General features: G+C 41.4%; 3 protein-coding genes across 4 annotated transcripts; 1 reads left to right on the forward strand and 2 right to left on the reverse strand.

Moving 5' to 3' along the window:
* Positions 1-46: 46 nt before the first annotated feature.
* vsig10l (V-set and immunoglobulin domain containing 10 like) lies at positions 47-9,086 on the reverse strand. Of its 2 annotated transcripts, none has more exons than XM_086154362.1 (12): positions 8,919-9,086; positions 8,016-8,345; positions 6,004-6,189; positions 5,649-5,915; positions 5,218-5,457; positions 4,834-5,109; positions 4,253-4,345; positions 2,610-2,834; positions 2,416-2,532; positions 2,298-2,338; positions 1,793-1,879; positions 47-1,692 (listed from the first exon to the last, which is right to left on the reverse strand). In XM_086154362.1, the coding sequence occupies exons 1-12, from the start codon at positions 8,980-8,982 to the stop codon at positions 1,612-1,614; spliced, it is 2,007 nt and encodes a 668-aa protein (XP_086010488.1). In that variant the 5' UTR covers positions 8,983-9,086; the 3' UTR covers positions 47-1,611. The 2 variants fall into 2 exon arrangements, with proteins under 2 accessions (XP_086010488.1, XP_086010487.1); XM_086154361.1 differs by having other exon boundaries at positions 6,004-6,276.
* A 679-nt stretch (positions 9,087-9,765) lies between these two features.
* etfb (electron transfer flavoprotein subunit beta) lies at positions 9,766-18,315 on the reverse strand. The gene is made up of 7 exons (XM_086153649.1): positions 18,174-18,315; positions 14,945-15,103; positions 14,218-14,376; positions 14,073-14,135; positions 12,252-12,410; positions 11,110-11,322; positions 9,766-10,187 (listed from the first exon to the last, which is right to left on the reverse strand). The coding sequence occupies exons 1-6, from the start codon at positions 18,225-18,227 to the stop codon at positions 11,152-11,154; spliced, it is 765 nt and encodes a 254-aa protein (XP_086009775.1). The 5' UTR covers positions 18,228-18,315; the 3' UTR covers positions 9,766-10,187; positions 11,110-11,151.
* Positions 18,316-21,060: 2,745 nt separating this feature from the next.
* On the forward strand, positions 21,061-22,433 carry LOC147230325 (polyubiquitin-like). The gene is given in 2 exon segments (XM_086153650.1): positions 21,061-22,173; positions 22,176-22,433. Coding segments are annotated over 2 exon segments (1,371 nt in total).
* The last annotated feature ends 1,107 nt before the right edge of the window (positions 22,434-23,540 follow it).

A 23,540-nucleotide genomic window follows, 5' to 3' on the forward strand; every position in this document is an offset into this window, starting at 1 on the left:
AAAGGCTTGCAGTACTGCAGTGGTCAATGGAACATGCTGAAATGCACATTTTCTTTCAGTTTGGCTGGGGAGGGGTCACACATACACACTTAGAACAGACACATTACTAATGAGTTACTTAAATGAAATACATATATATATATATATATATATATATATATAAAAAACTGAATATATATAACACACTGTATGCAGTGGCATACATATTCAGTTTTAATATGTAACAACACTCCTGAAACATAACATTTACTGTCATTTCCACTCAGATCCTCTTCCCCTGACACCCCTGATTTTTATTTTGACAGCCATTTTAATAAGAATCTATACCTAAACAGGGATAAAGAAAAAAAAGGAATCTGTAAAAATAGTATGCAAATTTGATGTCCATATTCAAAGTATAAAAACAGTTTTTGTTTACTGCATAATGATTATACCAAACTATCAATGTGACCACCTCTGACTTCCCGCAAACATACGATGCTCAATAAAACGCAGTCACTTCCTAATTAAAAATGTTGCAACTTCTTAAAATTGCAGTTTGAATTTTAAAATGTTCACACATATAAAACTGTAAGTTAATGTATGGACAATGGTAAACCATAAAGTCACCCACTACTCTCTCCACTTTTAAGAATTGGCTTAAAAAAAAACTCTCTTTTTGAGAAAGCATATTGTCAGGGCTAGGCTAGACCCTAGTTATGCTGCCGTAGGCTGACTGCTGGGATATGCCATGATGCACTTTTCTCATTCCGCTCTCTCCCATCCAGTCTGTACTCACGTCCCTTCATCAATGCATGATGAAAACCTCAAATCTTCGCCCGAGTCCCTGGTCTCTCTAATTTCTAAGGTTCCAAGGGAGCATGTGTTCATCTACTCCAGCCGTCTCGATGGACGTCCTCCATTGTTACTTAATTTACAGATATTAAAGGTATGATTGTATCATGTCAGCTATTTCCATGTAAAGGTCCGTTCTACTGTTCCTCCCAAATCTTATAACCCACTCTATCTCTATTACACTTGCTTTCTATCCCTCTATCGTTCTCTCTCACTCTCTCTCTTTCTAACCCAAATGGTCGAGACAGAAGGCCGTCCAACTTGAGCTCAGATCTACCTGGTAAAAAGCCATGTTTTCTTGCCATGGTCGCCATGCGACAAGAATGTCGGGTTTCTGTAAATGATTTTAAAGATTGTGACTTGCTCTACATTGGAAGTGTCATTAGAAAACTGTGTTGGGATTTGGTGCCATAAGAAAAATTAAAAATTAAAAACACTTAAATCCTAAATTCCTGTTTGTAAAAGCACAAAAGCCTACCCACAAATTCACTTTACTACTAATTTGTTGCTTTTGGGATATTGGATATTGTGTGCAAATATTAAGATTATTAAAATGATCTCTGTAGAAAAATATGAAATGTTTAGGGCCCCCAGGAGGTGGTGGACGTACATCAAATAGTGACAGCGCTGATACCCATTATACAGAAAGTGACTACATGTCTTAGAATCTGATTTAATTGACAGAAATCACGATGACTTATTGCTTGATAGAAATATAGAATGCGATATATTAAAAACACAGCCCATTGAAACGTATGCTTTTCTTTTTAAAGGAGTCTAGACAGTTGTGGCAACTCTGACCGGCTGTGGGGGCGGAGGGACAAACGTGGGGAGGGTCACTGATCTTTCAGAGGGAGCCTGGAGAGAAAAATCACAAACAAATCCATTAGTTTGCTGTTTACTCTGTTGATCAATAACTATATTTCTCCCGGTTACATATTAAAAGCATTAAGTAGACCTGATGCAGTCGATTGTAATCGGGGGGCGTCTTCAGACCCCCCGTCAGCAAATGATGAGGTGTCGTTTCTGCCTGGGTTGTCACTGCCTGTCCGTAATAGGAAAAGAAACATTTTAGGATTCATTGAGTAATTTAGCCATTCTCAGACTCTCATCAATACATCAATAAATAGTCTTTCATAATGAAGATAGAACTGATCGGTATTTTTCATTCAAGGAGATCTGATCAGTAGGTTTTTAGCTGCGGTCTCAAATGAACAGCGGCACAGTCTAAATTGAACTTGCTGATCAACTTTTTTAGATACAGTGGACACTTCCTGCTGTATTTCTAATAAAACCATAAATCCATTAATATCCAAACATCCTTCAGTAATTTTCATTTTAGATGTTCAGTTGACGTGCAGTACGTTGCAGATACTCAACACAATCACTGGTACAAGCTGACCCCTGCAAGAGATGCTCGTTCAATAACATCCTGAAATGTTAGAAAATGGAGTGTTGCCGACCTTCTCCACAGCTCGGGACACCGGGTATCTCGTCTGCCGACCTTCAAAGCCCAGAAAACACTGTTTACGTGACTGTTTACAAGCCCCATGCGTGGTGATTGTCGTAAAAGAGACATACTTCTGTTCTTAGAGCAGAAGACGCAAAGGTAGATGAGGCCGCACAGTAGCAGCAGGAAGAGGAGGCTGCAGGGGATGCCGGCCGCGATGCCTGCGATCGCAGGGCCACTCAGTCCCCCTGTCGCCACAACACACCTAGTCACCTTCCACATCAGGATGATATCTTACACTCCAACGAAGACATTTTAACAGCACCTGGGCCGATTCTGAGGGCCCCGGTTGGCTGGCCCTCGGTCATAAGAGCCTTTGGGATGACTCGGAAGCGGTACGTTGATTTGGGATCGAGGACACTGATGTCAGCGCTGCGGGCCGAGCCAGGTTTCTGCTGGATGGTGCGGTACGCTTTGGAGGCCACTTTGGTTTGGGTGCCAAGGCGACTTTCACTCAGGAGGTCCGGTCCTTTCATTTGGATGTCAAACCCTGGAAAACGTCACACTGATATTAAGTGTTGATAAAGGGAGAGAGATGTCACATTCAGTAGAATATTCCTCATTGTTTAGGTTTGGTAGTCATTTATCCATTTATCCTTCGCCAACTGTCATTAGACTTTATGTGAGTTCCTTCTGTATTTTGATTAAGTGTTGCTAGGCCTTAATAAAGAAAACATACCTCTACTAATCGCACTTAGCCTCCACCCCCCCACCCCACCCCCAGAAAAAAAAAAAAAAAAAAGAACACGATGAAATGAATGCACGTATGAATATTGTTCTGAGGTGGCTATTTGGTTGTGGGGTCACTTCTGACTTCCGACTACTGGTACTTCGGATCTTCAGACACTGAATTGCACTTTTTTTAGTTGCTTTGGATAAAAGCGTCTGCCAAATGACTGTAACGTAATGTAATTTCTTCCCAACTTCAGCCAAAAATACCACAAAAAATTTTGCCTAATTTAGCAGGAATGTCACAGTTTTAGGGTAGATAATTTCCTGTTGGTCTTGAAATAGACTTTAAGGATATTCTAACAATAATAAGAATGATGATGATGGTGGTAATAACAGTAACAATAATAGAAATGATTATATTCATGAAGTATTTCTGTCAAAATGCTGGACAGGTGAGAAGGATGAAGAGTGGGACGCAAATTAACACAGACGCTCATTCAATCAATTCAATCTGCTTGTCCTGCAGTGAGGAGCTCGAGTGGATTAGAAGCTTACATGTCAACATAAATGCTACTGCATGTTTTTGGATTGTGGGAGGAAACCAAATAACCTGAAGCCATTTCAGGAAGTCACAGGAAGAACGTGCAACATGCAAAACATCTTGTAATGTTTGCAGACCTTGAACACTCGTCTCAAGCGGCAATTATCGAGTTGCGATGTCACAGGTGCATGAAATAAAGCCGCTGCATCCTTCAAGTCAAGGCAGGTCTGATCTTACCAATGTTTATAAGATGGAAGTTGACACTGAAGAAGCTGACCTCTTCAAGTAAATTCTATTTTATTTTATTCTAGGTTTATTTCTTCTTAGCCTCATTTCAATATTCATCATTTCAATTTGAGGAAAAAATTGAGAGAACCCACTTTGGATTTCGAAATTAGCAAAACATTTTTCCTCCCAAAACCTGAGATAGTTTTACAAATGTAAATAGTGCCTAGCAACATAATGTAGAGCTCTATGCTGCACATGACTTAAAAAATGCCTTTCTGCTGATGTTTTGTCCAAAACTGCCTTAGCATTCGCAATATTTACACCCCTATCCTTAAAGGAGTGTTTCTGCTGTAAACATGGCGTCAACATTCCTTTCGATGACTTTTGCTGATCCGTCCAAACAAGAACGAGAAGGTCGGGTTGGTGTTTGTGAGAGATCCCCGTGAGAAGAAGAATCACAGCTCTACCTGTCACGATAGAGGTGGGCGGGACCTCCCAAGTCAATGTGACCACGGTTCCGTCAGGATTTGGGAACAAACCAGAGTCGGAGATCGTCGGTCCTGGAAAGATATGCGCGGTCAGTGGTGGGGTGTGTGTTGGGGGGAAGTGGAGGGGGGGAATCCCAAGACTGGAGAGCTTTGTTTAAAGTGAAGTAGCAATATCTGGTGCTACTTAGCTCCCTGACTGAGGCTCCATTGTTACCTTTCATTCAGGTAATGACAGCAACCCAATGCAGCCCAAATACTCACTGCCTTGTGCTCTAATATGGTGCAGTCAGTCTTGACAATCTACAGGAAGTATCTTTAACCAAGTACTTTCAAGTTGCACGAAAGACTTCCATGAATTTTCTGAAACTTACACTTATTTGTAACTAATTTCTAAGAAGGTAAACTTTGTCAAAACAGGTGGACAAGCTGAGTTGCAGTTGAGCTGCTTTGATGGTCTTCAATTCCAACGAGTTCGAATATGGTGGGGCAGCAACAAATATCTTTACTCCTACAATTTTAAAAAGGCCATGCGAACTGGTAGCAAGAAGGCGATGCTTCACCTTGTAGCTGAACCTGCCTGCTCTGGCTGCCCAGCGGGTTGCGGCAGGTGCAGGTGTAGTTTTGCTGGAGGGCGCTGACGTTGTGATCGCGAATCTCGAACTCTGTGGTGTCGCTGCTGATGTGGTACATCGCTCCGCTGCTGACTGCATCGCCGCTGACAAGCCAAGACACCACGGCCCCAGGCAAGGCTTCACTAACGCAGCGGATGCTGACCACTATTTTGCCCTCAGAATCAACCGTGGTTCTCACAATTGGGAGGAACTTCATGGGACTCCCTGCGGGGAAGACAAGGCTTTTATTGGCAATGCCGATTTTTATTCTGACCAACCGAGGAGCATCCGAAAAAAACTCCTAAAGATGCTAAATTTAAAGATGATTCTTACCGGCAGTGATATTGCACTCCCTCTGCAAGAGAGGATGCTCTGCCATACAGGTGACGGTTTTGCTGTTCAGCTCCTCTGAGGCGGCGACAGTCAGGCTGAAGTGCTCTCTTCCGCTACTGGAACTATTTAAGGCGGGGAAGGACAGCACGGCCGTTGGCTTTCCTCCTGGCCACCAACAGAGATACTGCAGGCTGGTGTTTTCTGACTGCACAGAGCAGCTCAGAGCTCCTGATGGCCTCTCTGTCCGACAAAGACAGAATCTTTTAAATGTTCAGCAGGCAGCATTGAGAGTATCATTACCATCAAGCCACATGTACATCAACAACTCCAAATACGACGTTCTTTTATCTGGAGAAGGTTTAGCTAGATTTTACATTAAAACACGACTATTGTCTTTTTCAGGAATATCCCAGGCTCACGTGTCCACTTACCATAAATATCTAAAGTCAAATAATTTTGCTGCCTGACTCCAGTTAGCTCGTTGCGCAAAGTGCAGACATAAATGCCCCCTTGACTGGTCTGCACATTAGTCAGTGTGAGGAGCCCCTCATGGGCCTCGGGGAGGGTCCGGCCTTCAAAGGTCCACTCAGCAGTGGGCCGTGGGAATCCGTCACCCTGGCAGGACAGGTTGAGAGACTCGCCAGAGGCGTAAAACTCCTTGGCTGGACTGACTTTCAGTTGGGGCTCATCTGGTCCGTCTGTGATAAGAGGATGACAGCTGAGCAGACCGACCACACAAGTAGACAGACACACACGCACACACACACACACACCTGTGTGTCTTACAAAGCACGGTGATGTTCTTGTAAGCTGCTACGCTGCCGAAGGGGTTGGTCAGTGAAACCCTGTATTGTCCTGAGTCTCTTCGGGTCGGACGCAGTACCACAAGGCTGTCTTGCTTGACTGAGTAGTGGGAGTCAGTCTCTACCTCTGTGCCGCTGAAGAACCACCACTGCCGCTCCACCGTTCCTTCTAAGATGCTGTATTGCAAGGTGAACTGCTCGGCTCCCTCGATTACAGACACGGGCCGTGACCATAGAGTTACATTCTGTAGGATTTCTGATGAAGACAAGATGAATAAGTGCTCCGTTGCCATTCTTTTCAAATAGTATGCTGTATTTTGTTATCATGCTTTTTTGTTTGTATACAATACAAGCGCTTTTGCCTGCCGGACAATGATTTAAAGCATTAGAACAATCACATCATCAACAAACAGCCAACCCCCCGAGCCTTTGAATCATATGTGCTCAGTGTCTCTGAGATATTTGGGATTTAATCGAATGATTGAAAACAAAGTATTGTCTTTGAGGGTATCGAGGGCAAATAAAGCTAAGATTGTGATAGATTTTACAGTTCCACTGATAAGCCACCGGTGTGTAACAAAATATAGTATAGCAGTAAATATTGCAGCTGTGGATCTAGAAAAGGAATATAACAGAGTGCTGAGAGAGGAGCTGTGTCAGAATATGTGTGTGAATGAGAAGGAACCAAGCTGAACGCTGAGAGGAGATAAAGGATTAACAACAGTCCAGAGCGATGGCGAGGGAGGAAACACGGTTAAGAAACATGTGCAAGCAGGACCAGCTGGAACGGGTGGAGAAAAGTGACAGGTACGATGACTGAAAAAAGAGGATCGGCCTAAATGAAAGGAAAGGTGCAGAAGACGGTGGTGAGACCAGTGATGTTGTCTGGTTTAGAGACAGTGGGATTGAGGAGACGACAGCAAGCAGACCTGCAGGTAGCAAACGAGGAGAAATGATGGGATCAGGAATGAGTCCAACAGAGAGGAAGCACATGTTAGCTGTTTTAGAGATAATGTGAGATGGCGGGGGGTGTTCACGGGCATCCATTGGACGGGGCATTCAATCAGAGAAGGAAATGAGATGTCATTTTAAAAAATTTCACTAGTTAAGTTAGCTTCAAAAGTGAAACGAATTAAAACATATCTGAGGTCTTCTATGTCGCAGGAGTGACTGGGCAACCTGGCTTTTCATAGGCATCGAAAAAGAACTTCTCATCGCTGATGAGAAAGACCTTAATAAATGTGATTGATCTATATTAAAATCAAATAATCTATTTCATGTTTCACCTGTGTTTATATATTCAAAATATTTACATTTCTCATTTGATTCCCCAATATTTCTAAACTGTGAGACGATTAAAGGTCAATTCGATTGACAATTCTCACTATGTTAGGCCTTTTTCTTGAATCTTTGGGGCATACAATGAAGATTTACCATGGGCATCACCAGACCTCTGCACTCCACTGGTTGGAACTACCAGGCAGGAGGCCCAGAGGAAGACAGAAGATGAGATTTATGAATAAAGGGAAAAAGGACACGAAGTTAGTTGGTGTGAGAGAAGAGGTTGCAGAGGAGAGGGATGGATGGAGGAAGATGAAAGGAAAAGAAGAAAGTAAAAGTGAAGATGACAGCTAATGTTCTCAAAAGAACCCCTGCTGATTGGCAGCATCGCAGACCCTTTAATTAATAATTTAGTTTTGAAGGCATTAGCATAACAAACAAACAAACGGTCAAAAACAAATTAAACCAATTACATCCATGAAAGTTGACGAGTTGTGCACTTTGGAAACAACCAGTAGGATGACCAGGCAGGTGGGATGACCCGCCTGTCATCCTGCCTAAGGAGCTACAACTAAAGTTAAAAATAATACATTGTGAGGAGCAAACTCTCCCATCCAAACATGCAGAATATTATTATTCCTGGCATGTATTGGAAACACTGATGATAAAAAAAGATTTCTGAATCAATTTCATCACCCATATTTGATACCTTACCAAACACTCTGAGAGTGAAATTGAGAGAGGTGGTGTCGAGTCCGGATTTGGTCAGAACCACCCTGTAGCTGCCACTGTAGTCGGGAGAGACATCCACAAAGGTCAGAGTCCCATTTAACTCCACCTTCAGCACATCTCTCTTGTCCTCAGGTACGTCGGCGACGCTGCTGGAGCCAATGGTCCAAGTGGCGACAGGTAAATCTCCCATAAACCAGGTAATGGTTGGGTCAGCAGCTCCCCTGAACACGAAGTCCAGAGTCACGGTGCTGCCCGCCGACTTAGTGACCTGAGTCGGACCGGCGGCTTGAATGAGCAGTTCACAGCGGGAACCTGTCGGTGTGGAGCCGGGGGAATGAGGGGGTAACAGGAAACGCATTGTGCACTGTAAATAACAGCACAAGAGCCATGACACTGGACATCCTGTCGCTTCTGGGCCAATTCTATAATTCCATTTATCAAACTTGCAAAATGGCCTTAAAGAACTTAAGGTGTTTTAATTGGCTTCACTTGCTTCGACGCCCCACCACGACTCATCGTTGTCTTTTGAGGATAGATTGAATTGAGAGTGGGAAGTAACTAGAATGGACACGGTTGGCAAACTCACTTACAGATAAGACTTTTTGCCATTTCCTTTCAAACCACAACACATTTAACAGAAAGCTTCAAAGCTGTCCTATACATAAAATTACGATGAATTATAAATATTATGTTCACATTTCATCATTCTAATTTTAAATGTAGGGGTCTGGCATTTAATCAATAATTCACAAATGAGTCTTTTGAAACTTTGAAAAGGTCACATTGAATTATCATTGATTCCGGTGCCATTTTGAGGTTGCAGCTAAAACAAAAAATAAATGCAATTAATCATTCTTGTACAATGAGAAGAAAAACATTAGTTACCTTGCAGGGTGAGGATGAGGAGGGTGAGGAAGTGAAGAGGAGGTCCGCCGGACAATCGTTCCATTGTAGAGGTAAAAACAGACTCCCGGAGGAACCTCGGGTTCCCTTAACTTACGAATTCCAGTCTGCAGAAAATCCGCGACATGTGCGCGCGCAAGACACGCACACGTCCTTGGCCGCCGGTCAGCGGACACTGACTGCACCTGCGCGCCGCCACGGGAACGAGCGCGTCAACTCACCTGTGGTCCTTGCGCATGCGTGGCCGCGCCCCTCATCTCGAACTGTTTTGAGATGCGAGTATTTTCTGCCGAATTTCGGCGGAATAAACTACTCGAAACGACAGGATTTCTTTCGGTAGTGTGACAATGTAGGGGGTGTCTCGGAATAGGAGGAAGAAAACCTGCTGCTCAGAACATACTCTTTCATTCTCATAGAAAAACAAAAAATAACTTAATACATTCATTTGTCTTGTTCGGTTTTTAGGGATACACCCAGAGCCTGCTAGTCTAATAAATACAAATTACAAATGAGACAGCACTTGTATAGTTTTATCTAATTTCACCGTCATGCTTCACAGATGTGAAGTCTATGTGAAGTCTATGTGATGTGAAGTCTTTTTAACAATGGTTTATTTTTCTTATTCCCTGATCATTTCAAACATATCATCACTAATTTAACCTTTAAGTGTGTTTTCAATAAACAAAATCTGCCTATGACCTGCTGAGAAAACAGTTATTGAAATAGGTTCCGGTTGAAGCTCACCTGAAGTCCCATCTGGATCAGTTACACTTCGGACAAGAACCGCATCCAAACAACCAAAAAAAAGCCCCCCACGTGGAGGAGGATATGTAAAACAAAATGGGTACTTTTATTTTCATGTTACTGCTCTGTACAATCAACAGAGAATTGAGGCGCTTGCGGTCAAAGAATGAGACACCCCACCCACCCACCCCGAGAGACGGCTACCCTTGGAGGCAGCCCTGGGACCAGATGTTCAGGCAGTACAAGATGACAATGGGTGTGATAGTGGTGAAGGATTTAAACAGTAGCTCCGTATTTACAAATATCATTTACAAAAGCTGCAGATTTGCAGGATATGAACTGCTGAATCAGAGAACAATGGAGGGATTAGTTGCATGGGTCCTCCAATTCAGGGGGGGGGGTTTCTACTGGGGGCCGAAGGGGGGCTGATACATAGGTGAGATGTCTGTGTGGGGTCTGCTGAAGGACAGCGTTTCTCAGCTCCTCTCTTCTCCAAGCAGAGCACCCCTGTTAAAAGTTAAATGCAAGGATTAGACAGATGAAGTCAAGTCATTTCTTCAGAGGGGCTGTAAGTAAAACTAATGCGGGTCCTGCTCCCATCATTGGGGGGACCGTGAGACTCCTCATAGTCATGCAGTTATTTATAAAAAGACTTAATTAAAAATGTATTAAAAATATTCCAATCAAACAATGTTACTCATCACTGAATTGGCGCACACACACAAGTTGAAACACCGTCATAGAAATCTCGCTAATTTCCAGCGAAAACAGTTTATTTTTTGAAAATTCATATTGTGATATAAAAGACAGTTTGGAGATATATTTCTGTTCATTGCCGGTTACAGTAAAGCATTAAAACATTTTATCTGCTCTCGATTTTTAAGTTTGGAATGATTAGACAAGGACTGGATGAAAACTGACAGTGTCATGGAGCATTCCAACATTTTGTGCAAAGATATATAAAATCAGAATAAGAACAAAATAAAAATAAAAACCACAATAGTTTCAATTAAATTCTGAAGTTATTATCAGTGAATATCTTTCACTTTTCAGGGAGATTTTTGATTTTTCAACTAATTATGGAATTTTGCATTTTTTACTCAACATTATGCAAGTTCTGTTCATATAACTTGGTAAATTTCGTAGGTACTGTTTTTTTTCACATGCAATACTTGATCATTGCAAGTGAATGAAAATCCCTTTTCTGACTATTTCCTGTTAATTCAGAGGAAATTATATGAAAACATATATTCATATCTATACGTCTTTAGATATACTACTTAAATATATAGTGTATATTCAATTTACTATTTGATATAGTGTGTGTATATACATATTTATATGTACATATACATACATAAATTCATCAGTTTGGCGCTAAATATCAAACACCTTTTGGACTTCGTGAACTATTGACTCCGATACTCACACTTGTGAAGAGTTCCGTGCCGGTGCTTCATGCCCCGAGCCTCTATATCCTCCCTGCCTCCTTCAGTTTGCCCACCAGGTCGTCCACGGTCTCCACTTTCACCCCCGCCTCCCTCTGTGGCGGCTCGTCCACTCTCACCACCTCCAGCCGTGAGGTCAGGTCCACTCCCAGGTCTGCGGGCTTCACATTTGCTATTTTCTTCTTCTTGGCTTTCTGATGGTGAGACCCACACAGAAGAGGGCAAAATATTAGTTCTGCCTTTTCTTTTAAAAACAGAGGGGTTTTCCTTTTGGGTATGTGAAGAATTAAACAGATACAACTTCAGTAGCATGAGGCAGATGTTTTTTTTCCTTGAAATCCTGTCATCACCATGAACAATGCAGTTATAGAGCCACCTAGTGTACATGGACAGTACTACAGTGTCATTATGTTAATTTAGAAAATACCCTGCTAGTATGAAAGAGATTTTTCGTTCACTTATAGCTCATTCTAAGATAAATTTCTTAGTACAAATTTTTGGAAGTTTCTTGTCATTTTCAGATATTTTTACACATATTTTCAACAGATATTTTGCAAATGTATTCACCTAAAATGTTGAAACTGATTCCCAATCAGTTTAACTGCACATTAAGCAATGGATTATTTAACTCTCAGTATATTTAAATTTGTCATTTACAACTTCAATATTATCTGGCAAATCCTAATTTATTTGAAAGACATTTCTAATTTATCTGATAATTTTGCCATACTTTCAAATGAAAAGTTTACACTACATGACAATTAAACATTTCTTGGCATTTTTTCCCTATATGTGATTTTGATGAGAGGGAGTTCTGGCAGGTTTGTGTCCTGGCAACGACTCACCCTCAGAAAGAATTTATAGAGCAAGAATGGAAGTACATGTTGACACACGTCCATCACTGCCAAAATCCTTTTCATTGCGTTGTCGAACAGTAAGGGATTAACCTGAGTTTATCTTAAATCAATTCCAATTAACCCAGTAAAATCAATTAAACCACTGAATTCTTCTGTGGAATAATATGAGGATTAAGTTTACTGATGGCTAAAACCAGGCAAATTTAAAAAAAATTCTTTGTGCTTTACAATAATTTGGAGCCCTGCGTCTTTTGTCTATTACCTACCATAATGTTCGGCAGTGTTGCATATCTGGGTGTGTTGAGTCGAAGGTCTGCAGTGACCACTGCGGGTGTGCTGATCCTGATGGTCTCAAGGCCGCCATCAATTTCTCTCACAACTTTGAGCTTGTCTCCCTCCATGGCTACCTCCGATGCAAAGGTACCCTGCAGTTAAAGAGATAGGCCTTTGTGAGATAAACTGTCAAGATCAAGGTTTTAAACCTGAGACTCTTTCGTTTCAACACTTCAGTGTAAGCTGTGAGTGCTATTGGAGCATTTCCAATCATGAGGGAGTCAAAAGTTACTGGTGTAACCATAGAATAATCCAGGGTTTAATACAGAACAGAACGTTGGAAACAAATAAACTTAGCAAAGAAATAACATTACAATCTATACAAGTCAAACTAAACAACGCAGAATGACCTTCTGCCATCTACTAGTTGTCAGAGGTACTACACTCACTGTGCATACACCTTTGACCTGCTTTCACTGAGTCTTTTTGACTTACAGTATAACTTCAACAAGATTGTTATTAGCATTGTTCTCACACACATTAGATCCTTGGAAAGAACACATACAAGCTGAATTTACACAACACTTCCAAGCTGGGATGGGAGGGTAGAAATAAAACCCTATACTGCAGCTGTCTCGGATTTTACATTACAAGTCACAACAAGTTCTATTTCTCCTTCTTTTCCTTTTGGCGTTTCTCTTACGGGGTCGCCACAGCAAATCAACCTTCTCCGTCTAACCATCTTCTCTGTATCCTCCTCTCCCACACCAACTAACTTCATATCTGCTCTCACTACATCCATAAATCTTCTCTTTGGTCTTCCTCTGATAAATAATAAAAGAAGATGCTAAGGTTCTCTTTGTGAGTGACAAGGATGGATAGGATCAGGAATGACAGAGGAACAGCAACTGTAAGATGTTTTGGAGAGAAGGGTAGAGAAGCCAGACTGAGATGTTTCGGTCATATACAGAGGAGGGATAGTGAATACTGTATATTGGTAGACGGATGCTGGAATTGCAGTTGCCAGGCAGGAGGTCGCGAGGAAGACCAAAGAGAAGATTTATGGACGTAGTGAGAGGATATAAAGGTAGTTGGTGTGAGAGAGGAGGAAAGAGAGAATAAGGTTAGATGGAGAAGGTTGATTTGCTGTGGCGACCACTGAAGGGAAAAGCTGAGAGGAGGAGGAAGAGGAAGAGGAGGAGAAGAAAGGCAGAAAAAAACACCTAAAACTAAAAAAAACACTAAAAGAAATTGTCACTGTTAAATAAAAACATAATAATAGTAAATTAGCCATTTAGTTCAGCCACCAGTATCAGAACCTTTACACACATAACAGTATCTGGGGTGCATCCGCAAATGACCTCAGGGGAACCAAAGGTCCAATATCTGTTTAAACAAACAAAATGCTGCCCAGCTTACGATAAGCATCATAATTAGGTGCTCTTTTAGTGGCTGCACTTCACATCTAGGCTCTTTGTATAATTTGATACACTTGGCACCATCTTTTACTCTTTTTCCCCTAATGTAATTCTTTTCCTAAGTTTTTTTTGTATTCGGCACACCACACATGTTTTTTTTTTTTTTTTCCATCACCCCCTTTGCTGGTGGCAACACAACTTTGTGACTTCAGTGTAACTTGCCGCGACTTTACTTGACCTGTATTTAAAACCGTTCAATTCTTTATTGATACTTAACCAAATAATGGAGCATTAAACACAATCTTGTATTTGTAGAAGACAACAGGGATGCTTCAATTGGTTGCTTACTAAGTTGCTAATATATCCTCATTAATTTAGAATTGTGTTGGATCTCACCTGAGGCCAGTCCAGTAAGGCTGCTGTCATCTGTCCAGTCTGATTACAGTCATCATCAATGGCCTGGAGAAAAAACAGATATGTTACCAGAAGAGGATCAGAAGACCTGGTCATGTCAGGAATAGTGATTTGAACATTAACAAACCTGTTTGCCAAGAATGACAAGCTGAGCATCCTCCTTTTTGGCCAGAGCAGCCATGATCTTGGAAACCTGAAGGGGTCCCAGGGTGTCGTAGTCCTTCCCAACCACTTCAACATGGATTCCACGGTCTGCCCCCATGGCCAGGGCAGTGCGAATTGTCTCCTGAGTGAAAGAGATATAAAACAATGAGATAGTCCACACAAAAAATACTTCGATTTTGGCTGGTTTTCATACCCGCTGAAAGGAGTTTGGTCAACACCCTGACAGTGAAAAATATAAATAACTAAACATCAGTCAGAATCATTGTGAAAAAGAAAACGTTTGTCAAAGGGAGTTAGATGTGTATGTATACACACGCATGCACACACGCACACTTCATATCCCTCCTTGACCACATGCTGATAATTTCTAACTTTTTCTGAGTCGCTTTGGATAAAAGCGTCTGTCGAATGACTGTAGTGTAATTTCATTGAAAAAAAAAAAGGCATAAGAAAAAAAAAAGATAAAGTTTAGAGACAAAGAACCAGCAATTGTACAATTATATAATATAACCTAAAATTGTTCCATTTAAACGTAATGGGGTTTTGTTGGTATTCTCACCATTATAATACATCTTGTAGCAGCGGGATTACAATAAACAATAATACAATAATAATAATACTTCAGATGCAAGTACAGGATTAACTGGTAATTGAGTCAGGGGTCCATAGGCTGACAACTCCACACCCACCTGTGCCTGCTGAGGCCCACAGCTGACAGCCACCACTTCTTTAATGAGCTTCTTCTCCTTCAGCTTCACCGCTTCTTCCACAGCGATCTCACAGAAGGGATTCATAGAATGCTTCACGCCATCCGTCACTACGCCGCTGTTGTCAGGCTTCACGCGGATCTAAGGAGAGACAAGATGGCAGAACAGAGGTAATGGAGTGGTGCCAGATAATCAGGTCAAAGACCTTTGATTCCCCAGTAATGTGCGTGATGATTTGGCTGAAAGAGAGGAAGGAGATTAAAGTTGACGGTTGTACCCGTATACTGCTAATAATAAATAACACAACAAATAATCTGCCATGCAATTTAATTGTTGTCTTTTTAACCACTGATATTTTGACTTTTTTTGCAATTAAATATCTTAAAATGAAACCCAAAACCCTGTCTAATCAATAATTTCCTGCAGACTTCAAAATTGTCATCTCACACACACACACACACACACACACATACACACACACACACACACACACACACACACACACACACACACACACACACACACACACACACACACACACACAGTGGGGAGAACAAGTATTTGATGCACTGCTGATTTTTCATCTTTTCCCACTTATAAGGCAGATGTCTCTAATTTTTGGCAAAGGTACTTTTTAACTGTGAGTGACAGAATCTAAAACCAAAATCCAGAAAATCACATTGTATGATTTTTAAGTAATTAATTTGCATTTTATTGCATGACAGAAGTATTTGATACTTCAGAAAAACAGAATTTAATATTTGGTACAGTAACCTTTGTTGGCATGGCAATTACAGAGATCAGATGTTTCCTGTAGCTCTTGACCACCTTTGCACTCACTGCTGCAGGGATTTTGGCCCATTCCTCCATACAGATCTTCTCCAAATCTTTCAGGTTTCAGGGCAGTTGCCAGGCAACATGGACTTTCAGCTCCCTCCAAAGATTTTCCATTGGGTCCAGGTCTGGAGACTGGCTAGGCCACTCCAGGACCTTGAGATGCTTCTTATGGAGCCACTTCTTCGTTGCTCGGCTGTGTGTTTCGGGTTGTAGTCATGCTGGAAAACCCAGCCACAAACCATCTTCAATGCTCTTGAGGTTGTTGGCCAAGATCTTCCTGACATGGTCCCATCCGCCCTCCCCTCAATATGGTGCAGTCCTCCTGTCCTCTTTGCAGAAAAGCGTCCCCAAAGAATCATGTTTCTACCTCCGTACTTCACGGTTGGGATGGTGTTCTTGGGTGGTACTCATCCTTCTTCTCCCTCCAAATATTGCAAGTGGAGTTTAGACCAAAAAGCTCTATTTTTGTTCCATCAGACAACATGCCCTTTGTCCATTCCTACTCTGGATCATCCAGAGAGCTATTTACAAATGTCAGACGGGCCTGGACATGTGCTGGATTGAGCAGGGGGACCTTGCGTGCGCTGCAGGATTTTAATCCAAGATGGCGTAGTATTTTACAAATGGTTTTCTTTGAGACTGTGGTCCCAGCTCTCTTCAGGTCATTGACCAGGTCCAGCCATGTAGTTCTAGGCTGATCCTCATCTTCTTCATGATCATTGATGCTGCGCAATGTGAGATCTTGCATGGAGCCCCAGACCGTCATCTTGAACTTCTTCCATTTTCTAATTGTGCCAACAGTTGTTGCCTTGTCACCAAGCTGCTTGCCTGCTGTCGTCTACCCCATCCCTGCCTTGTGCAGGTCTACAATTTTATCCCTGATGTCTTTACACATCTCTCTGGTCTTGGACATTGTGGAGAGGTTGTAGTTGGCTTGATTGAGTGTGATGACAGGTGTCTTTTCTACAGGTAAGGAGTTCAAACTGGTAATGAGTGGAGAACAGGACAATTTCTTAAAGAAGAAATAATAGGTCTGTATGACCTGAAATTCTTATTTTTTTGTAGGGGATCAAATACTTGTCATGCAATAAAAAGCAAATTAATTATTTGAAAATCAAACAATGTGATTTTCTGGATTTTGGGTTTAGATTTTTGTCACTCACAGTTGAAAAGTACCTATGATAATAAATTACAGACCTCTACATACTTTGTAAGTATGTAGAGAAGAAAAATCAGCAGTGTATCAAATACTTGTTCTCCCCCATATATATATATATATATATATATATATATATATATATGTATTGTACAACCTCTCCTTTCGGCTTTTCACTTCAAGGGTCGCCACAGCTTAACAATCTTCTCCATCTAACCTTAACCCAGACCTCCTATCTGCCAGCTCCAATTCTAGCATCCGTCTCTACCAATACATTCACTATTCCTCCTCTGTACTTGACCGCACCATCTCAGCCTGGCTTCTCTGATCTTCTCTCAAAATCATATGTTACATGTACATTTCTTGCAGCCTGCAAGAAATACTTAATAAGTGCTTCATACACCCTTATTCACAATGGTTGACATTTAACCTTTTTATCATGAGAACCATTGAAGAATGTAGATTTTTGATAAGCATAGACAACAATAGAATATATACCATGTTTCAACTTAACAAAAAAAGACAGGTCCTGAGGCCTTTGAATAATTTTCCATTTCCACTGCAATCACAATTGTATTCTAATATCTATTATTACCCATTGCATGTCCATTTTTTCATTGAAAATGATGCAAGAAAAAACTTTTTGGGATTGTTGACAGTTTAGCAGAGTCATGGAAAGCCTCCATCTATTTATGACTTCAGACAGATAAGAGCAACGCCAGTTTGAAGGGAGAGGGACGGTGTATGTCCTGTTGAGGTCAGCTGAGGCTGGACTGTTTCTGCCGCCGCATGAAACAGCTGGAATCCGATCCCGATTACAGAGTTGGACTTCGGTTTTTTGGGGAAATCCTAAAATCTGCTTAGTATGTAACCCGTGGAACTTACAAGGACTGCATGGCGGCAAGGCAGATTTACGAGCTGAGGACAGGAGGGGGAAATGTCCCTGGACAGTTCATTTAAATTACATACAACTTTAAAACAGCATATAAACCTGAATTATATTCAAGTGACATAAGAAATGAGAGTTTAGCTGATAGAAAAAGGTACCTATTTATCATTAACTAATTCACACGAGATAAACAGTGTGACAGGTTACCTGCCACATACCACACAGCGGGCGATAGCAGGCTTAGGCTAGCTCCGTGTTAGCAAAAGTCAAATGAGTGAAAGTGGCAAACGTTCTTTAAAAGAACACTTGCACCGGTAAAACGCCGTTACCTTCACGGCGTAGTCAATGACTCGCTTTACTCCAACTAGAACACGGCCAGACATTATTGCTGAAATGTTGTGTCAGTGGACGGCAGCCGTAACCCAGTCACCGCGATGAACCTTCAAACCGGGAGAAGCCGGAATTGTTTTAGAGCGATACCAGAGGAGGAAGTCGAGAGTACTCGCCTACCATCCCACCCAATGACAAGCCGCGAAGGTGGCTCCGTTGAAGGATGATTGGCTAACGGCTAACAACCACGTTGTTCAATTAAAATAAAAATATTTAATTGAGGAAAAAAAAAATGTTTGTGACAGTAACATCGTCCCAGCTAAATGCCGTCTCGGTCGTCCTTATGGTCAACTCCTTACAAGAACAGTTACACAGCAAGTACTTGGTAAATGATTGTGGTGTCTCTTTAATTAGTGTCCTACAAAAATCACACGAAGAAAGGTTCCACTTATGTAGGGCAAAGTTCACGACAAGTGAAGGGTGACATAATCAGGGTCATTTTACTTGAGTTTCAAGTATAAAGTCAGGTTGGTGTTCTGTGCATAGCCATGCACTCAGAAATTTTTGTTCCACAAACATTACAATCATCTGTGTTGTATGTTATGAAAACAAACATATTGGGAAAACAGGCCACAAGTATATAGAAGCTCATCAGGCTTGAATTATTTGAGACTTTCAAATAAATTCTCAAATAATTGAATTCCCAGGAGCCTTTATAGAGTGACAACACTATTCACTAATATCATTTACCCATCATTTATGTGTGGCTGTTCACTGAAGAAAATTGTTACCAATAAGATAAAAATAAACAAGCATCATTCTCTTGAATGTTTTGTTTATGCCTGCACCAAATATGTTACATATGGCTGCAATAGGTCCTTCCATCTTTCATATGTATATGAACAACACGATTGTTATTAAACCACAATTGCTATTAAAGCAAAAACATGATACACGCAAGGGAGGATGGAGTGCTTTGAATTCAAAGAAATCTGTTTGTGCATATTTCAGTCGATGTAGCACAGAGGACACGGGAAAAACATAGCTGATATAGTCACACACCACTGAGGGTACAAGGGTTCTGCAAGTAGCCGTCAGGCACAGCCCTTAGCGATGAGACACCTCGTGGACATGTGACGCTACAAGAGAAATAAGTTCCCATGTATACTTTAATGAGACCCTGTAATCAAGTCTGTTGTTCCTACTATTCATGTGGAAAATGACTTTCCCTCCAAATTCCTCTGAATCATTACATATACTTCGCAAAGCCCCTAATTTTCTTTGGCCTCTAATGCTGTGAGGCTTTATTAAAGTCTCCTTCCACAAATTGTACACACACCTACAAATCCTATCCTCTTGTGTTCAATTGTCAAAATGACCTATTGAGTCCAGTTGGTTCTGTTACTCCCACCTTTCCTGTTCTTTCCAAGTCCTTATTGCTTCCAAACCCACTTGTCAAGTCATGGTGTCTTCACTAAGAAAAACAAGTTTCTCACAGCACTGTGACCATACTCTTACCTACCTTTGTTATATGTTGCACATATTATTGCATCTACCTGTTTCATCATGTTTCTCACATACAATTTACATCATGTTTAGGGGATGAATGTGTCCGTTTTCCCACCTTGGTGCAACGATCACAAAGGCTTGATTGTTGCTGCTATTAAAATATGAAAGACGAGGCTGTGATGACTCAAAGGGGAACACAGTATCTGTGATGTCACAGGTAATTTGAAATCAACATGCTTTACTGGGCTTTGCAGGTATGCTATAATTCCTCTTAAACCAAAGCTTTAATATGCTTTTAGGCACTACAATTATGCAACTACCACACATCATCATCTGTATGAAAGGTCATAGATGAATGATGGAACAGATATTTCTACATCTTAGCAAGGGTCAAGTGAAGCAACATAGCTGAACAGCTGTGTGAGTGACAAAAGAAACAACATTATAACAGTTGACTGATGAGTGACACTGTCTTATTTATACATCGTGGTTGTGTGGCAGAAGACTGTAATAGCTGTATTTATTTCCACATTGGGATGGGAATTCACTGGCCTTATGTACTGTAGTTCTAAGTATGTAGAAATAGCGTCAATGAAGGGGGGAGATGTACCTGCGCTGTCACTGAATATCCATGTAACAGGGGCTTTAAGCTACCAACACAATCACAGTTTCCTCTGGATGTGCATTTCTCTAGAGCTATCTTAACATTGATATTTGGCTAGACATCGACAGCAGAAATCAGTGGGATGGTAAATTATCTCCACACGAAGTAAGGACTGCATTCTGAAGACTTACATCTCTTTAAGATAATCACTCTCAGGCCAGCCCACTCTAGTGTGAAGGTGAAAGTTGGAATACCAACAAATGACATTATCTGTGATGTTACTTTGAAAAGGATCTTAGTAAATATAGAAAAATCCCTCAATGTGAGTGTGTGTGTGTGCGTGTGTTTGCGTGCTTAGGATGTATACATACTTTGGAGGGGGATAACATGCTTGTTCACATCCATTCAGTAGTTGGGAGACCTTAGGATGTATACATACTGTGGAAGGGGATCAAATGGTTGTTCCCATCATCTATTCAGGAGTTAGGGGACCTGTGATATAATTGGAGGAGCAGTAATGTAGTATTACATAGTTCAAGGCAGAGCAATGGTTCGTTGGGTATTTTATTTTGAAATGGGATTTGAAACATCACAGTGCATTATCGGTTGCACTATGCCTCGTGCAATTACGTGACATCATCACTCCAATGACATATTAGGGTGCTTGTGTAACTTCTGGTTTAAGTGTGTTAGTTCTCTAACGCAAACTTTGAGCTTTGAGTAGCACAGTCATTCCAACGGGGTAGAAGTAACCTTTCTTCACCCGTGTCCAGATGCAGATCTTTGTGAAGACCCTGACTGGAAAGACCATCACCCTTGAGCTTGAGTCAACTGACACTGTTGAGAATGTTAAGGCTAAGATTCAGGACAAAGAAGGCATCCCCCCTGACCAGCAGCGTCTAATCTTTGCTGGCAAACAGCTGGAAGATGGTCACACAATGTCAGACTACAACATCCAGAAGGAGTCCACACTTCATCTTGTCCTCCGTCTCAGAGGAGGTATGCAGATCTTTGTGAAGACTCTCACTGGAAAGACCATCACCCTAAATGTTGAGCCAAGTGACTCCATTGAAAATGTTAAAACCAAGATCCAGGACATGGAGGGCATCCCTACTGACCAGCAGCGTCTAATCTTTGCGGGTAAACAGCTGGAGGACGGCCACATAATATCGGATTACAACGTCCAGAAAGAGTCCACACTTCATCTTGTTCTACGTCTAACAGGAGGCATGCAGATCTTTGTGAAGACCCTGACAGGCAAAACAATAACAGTCGGACTTGAGCCAAGTGACACTATTGAGAACCTCAAAACAAAGATCCAGGATAAGGAGGGTATCCCTCGAGACCAGCAGAGGTTGATTTTTGCTGGCAAACAGCTTGAAGATGGACGCACATTGTCAGACTACAATATCCAGAAGGAGTCCACGCTTCATTTGGTTTTGCGTTTGAGGGGAGGCATGCAGATTTCTTGGAGGACTCTCACTGGAAAAACCATCACCCTTGAGGTTGATCCAGAAGACACCATTGAAAATGTGAAAGCCAAAATTCAGGATAAGGAAGGAATCCCCCCTGACCAGCAGCGTCTGATCTTTGCTGGTAAACAGCTGAAAGATAGCCAAACATTGGCTGACTATAACATTCAGAAAGAGTCCACACTCCATCTTGTTCTCAATCTGCGAGGAGGCATGCAAATCTTTGTCAAGAACCTGACGGGAAAGACTGTCACACTGGAAGTTGAACCAAGGGATACTATCCAGAATGTCAAAACTAAAATCCAGGATAAGGAGGGCATCCCTCCTGATCAGCAGCGTCTGATCTTTGCTGGCAAACAGCTGGAAGATGGCCACACTATGTCAGACTACAACATTCAGAAGGAGTCAACACTTTTCATCTTGTTCTCTGTCTGAGAGGAGGCGAGCAGATCTTTGTGAAGACCCTAACTGGAAAGACCATTACGCTGGAGGTGGAGGCGAGTGACACTATTAACAATGTCAAGGCCAAGATCCAGGACAAGGACGGCATCCTTCCTGACCACCAGCGTCTGATACTCACTGCTGGTAAACAGCTAGAAGATAGATGTTCGATGTTGGACTACAATATCCAGTCCACACTTCATCTTGTCCTCAGTCTTCGCAGAGGACACTGAGCTGCTTCTGTTTTTAAATACCACCTCCTTGTGGCTTGTGTTGGAAATACTCTCGCAACCTTTCATTCCTTTTTTTAACTTAAAAAAAATGTTATTGTTTCCACTTGTTTGCTTTTGTTTTAGGGTGCCCTTGAAATATGTCCCCTTCATAGAGGCAACAAGGGATATGGAACTAAAAAAATGGGATGCCACATGTTACATCATCCATAGATAAAAATGGCACATATCAGGGGCAGTAGTTTAATAAGCATTCCCAGTTTGGACTGATCTCCACATTAACTCCGGATGTGTATTCTAGTTTTCTCTGCAAACTAGTTCCATCACAAGCTAATCTTTAATTGCAATCTCCAGCCAGATCATTCAAATCAAATTCAGTGAACAATGATTGGATGTTGGCCTATAACATTAGAGCAGGGCAAAAATTATAGGGCCATCCCTTCACAGCCAGCTTAATGACGGTTCAGTTAAATGTTTTGCCATGTGAATAATACCAAAAATTAAGTTTTTCACAACAAAGTCTCAACATTTGCAAATGCAAGATATTGCAATTTTAAGAAAGAGGCTGGGGAGGTGCTTCTAAATCAAAACTCAATCCAAGAACAGTTTCAGAGTTTCCTTCCTCAAGACTGATGTTCTAGTGGTTCAAAATTCCACAGCGTTGTACCATTTGTAGCTCCTGATTTAGTGCATTGTTCTCACGAAAACTAGTTGATTGACGCTTATGAGTAGTCCTACCTCCAAAACCTCACCCTATTACGCTTCAGATGTCTTCAATTATAAATGCCACTGAGACATACAGTGACAGGCAATGGCATAGACTGCCGCAGCGCTGTAACCTCTCACCAATATTGGTATATTACATAGATTTAAATTTAAAAGCAAACATTACAGCTGTAGCAACATAACTTCTCGACATGACTTATGACTATGGCATATTGACATTGGAAACATTTAGAGGATTGAAAAAGTTAATTTACTAGCTTCAAAAGTATTTGGTCAAAGACAAACCCTCACTGCTGCACCTATTTAGATTTTAATTTAGCATTAGATATTCTTTACCGCTGATATATTTTGTGCTTTGTTCCTTAAATTATTAACCAGTTCAAG

Source organism: Fistularia commersonii, chromosome 10 (assembly GCF_037954325.1).
Source record: "Fistularia commersonii isolate RoL2024-O1a breed Wild chromosome 10, RoL_Fcom_v1.0, whole genome shotgun sequence".
Taxonomy (NCBI): domain Eukaryota; kingdom Metazoa; phylum Chordata; class Actinopteri; order Syngnathiformes; family Fistulariidae; genus Fistularia; species Fistularia commersonii.

Bases quoted from the DNA above. Each gene is read 5' to 3' on its own strand.
- etfb (XM_086153649.1), bottom strand. From the start codon at position 18,227: ATGTCTGGCCGTGTTCTAGTTGGAGTAAAGCGAGTCATTGACTACGCC. The intron at 14,136-14,217 runs GTTTGTTAATGT...TTTTTTCTCCAG, and splicing joins TTGTCATTCTTGGCAAACAG to GCCATTGATGATGACTGTAA. The intron at 12,411-14,072 runs GTGAGATCCAAC...CTTTAACTGCAG, and splicing joins CCTTACTGGACTGGCCTCAG to GGTACCTTTGCATCGGAGGT.
- vsig10l (XM_086154361.1), bottom strand. From the start codon at position 8,982: ATGGAACGATTGTCCGGCGGACCTCCTCTTCACTTCCTCACCCTCCTC. The intron at 5,458-5,648 runs GTAAGTGGACAC...TTTGTCGGACAG, and splicing joins TTTGACTTTAGATATTTATG to AGAGGCCATCAGGAGCTCTG. The intron at 4,346-4,833 runs GTGAAGCATCGC...ATATCTTTCCAG, and splicing joins CAGGCAGGTTCAGCTACAAG to GACCGACGATCTCCGACTCT.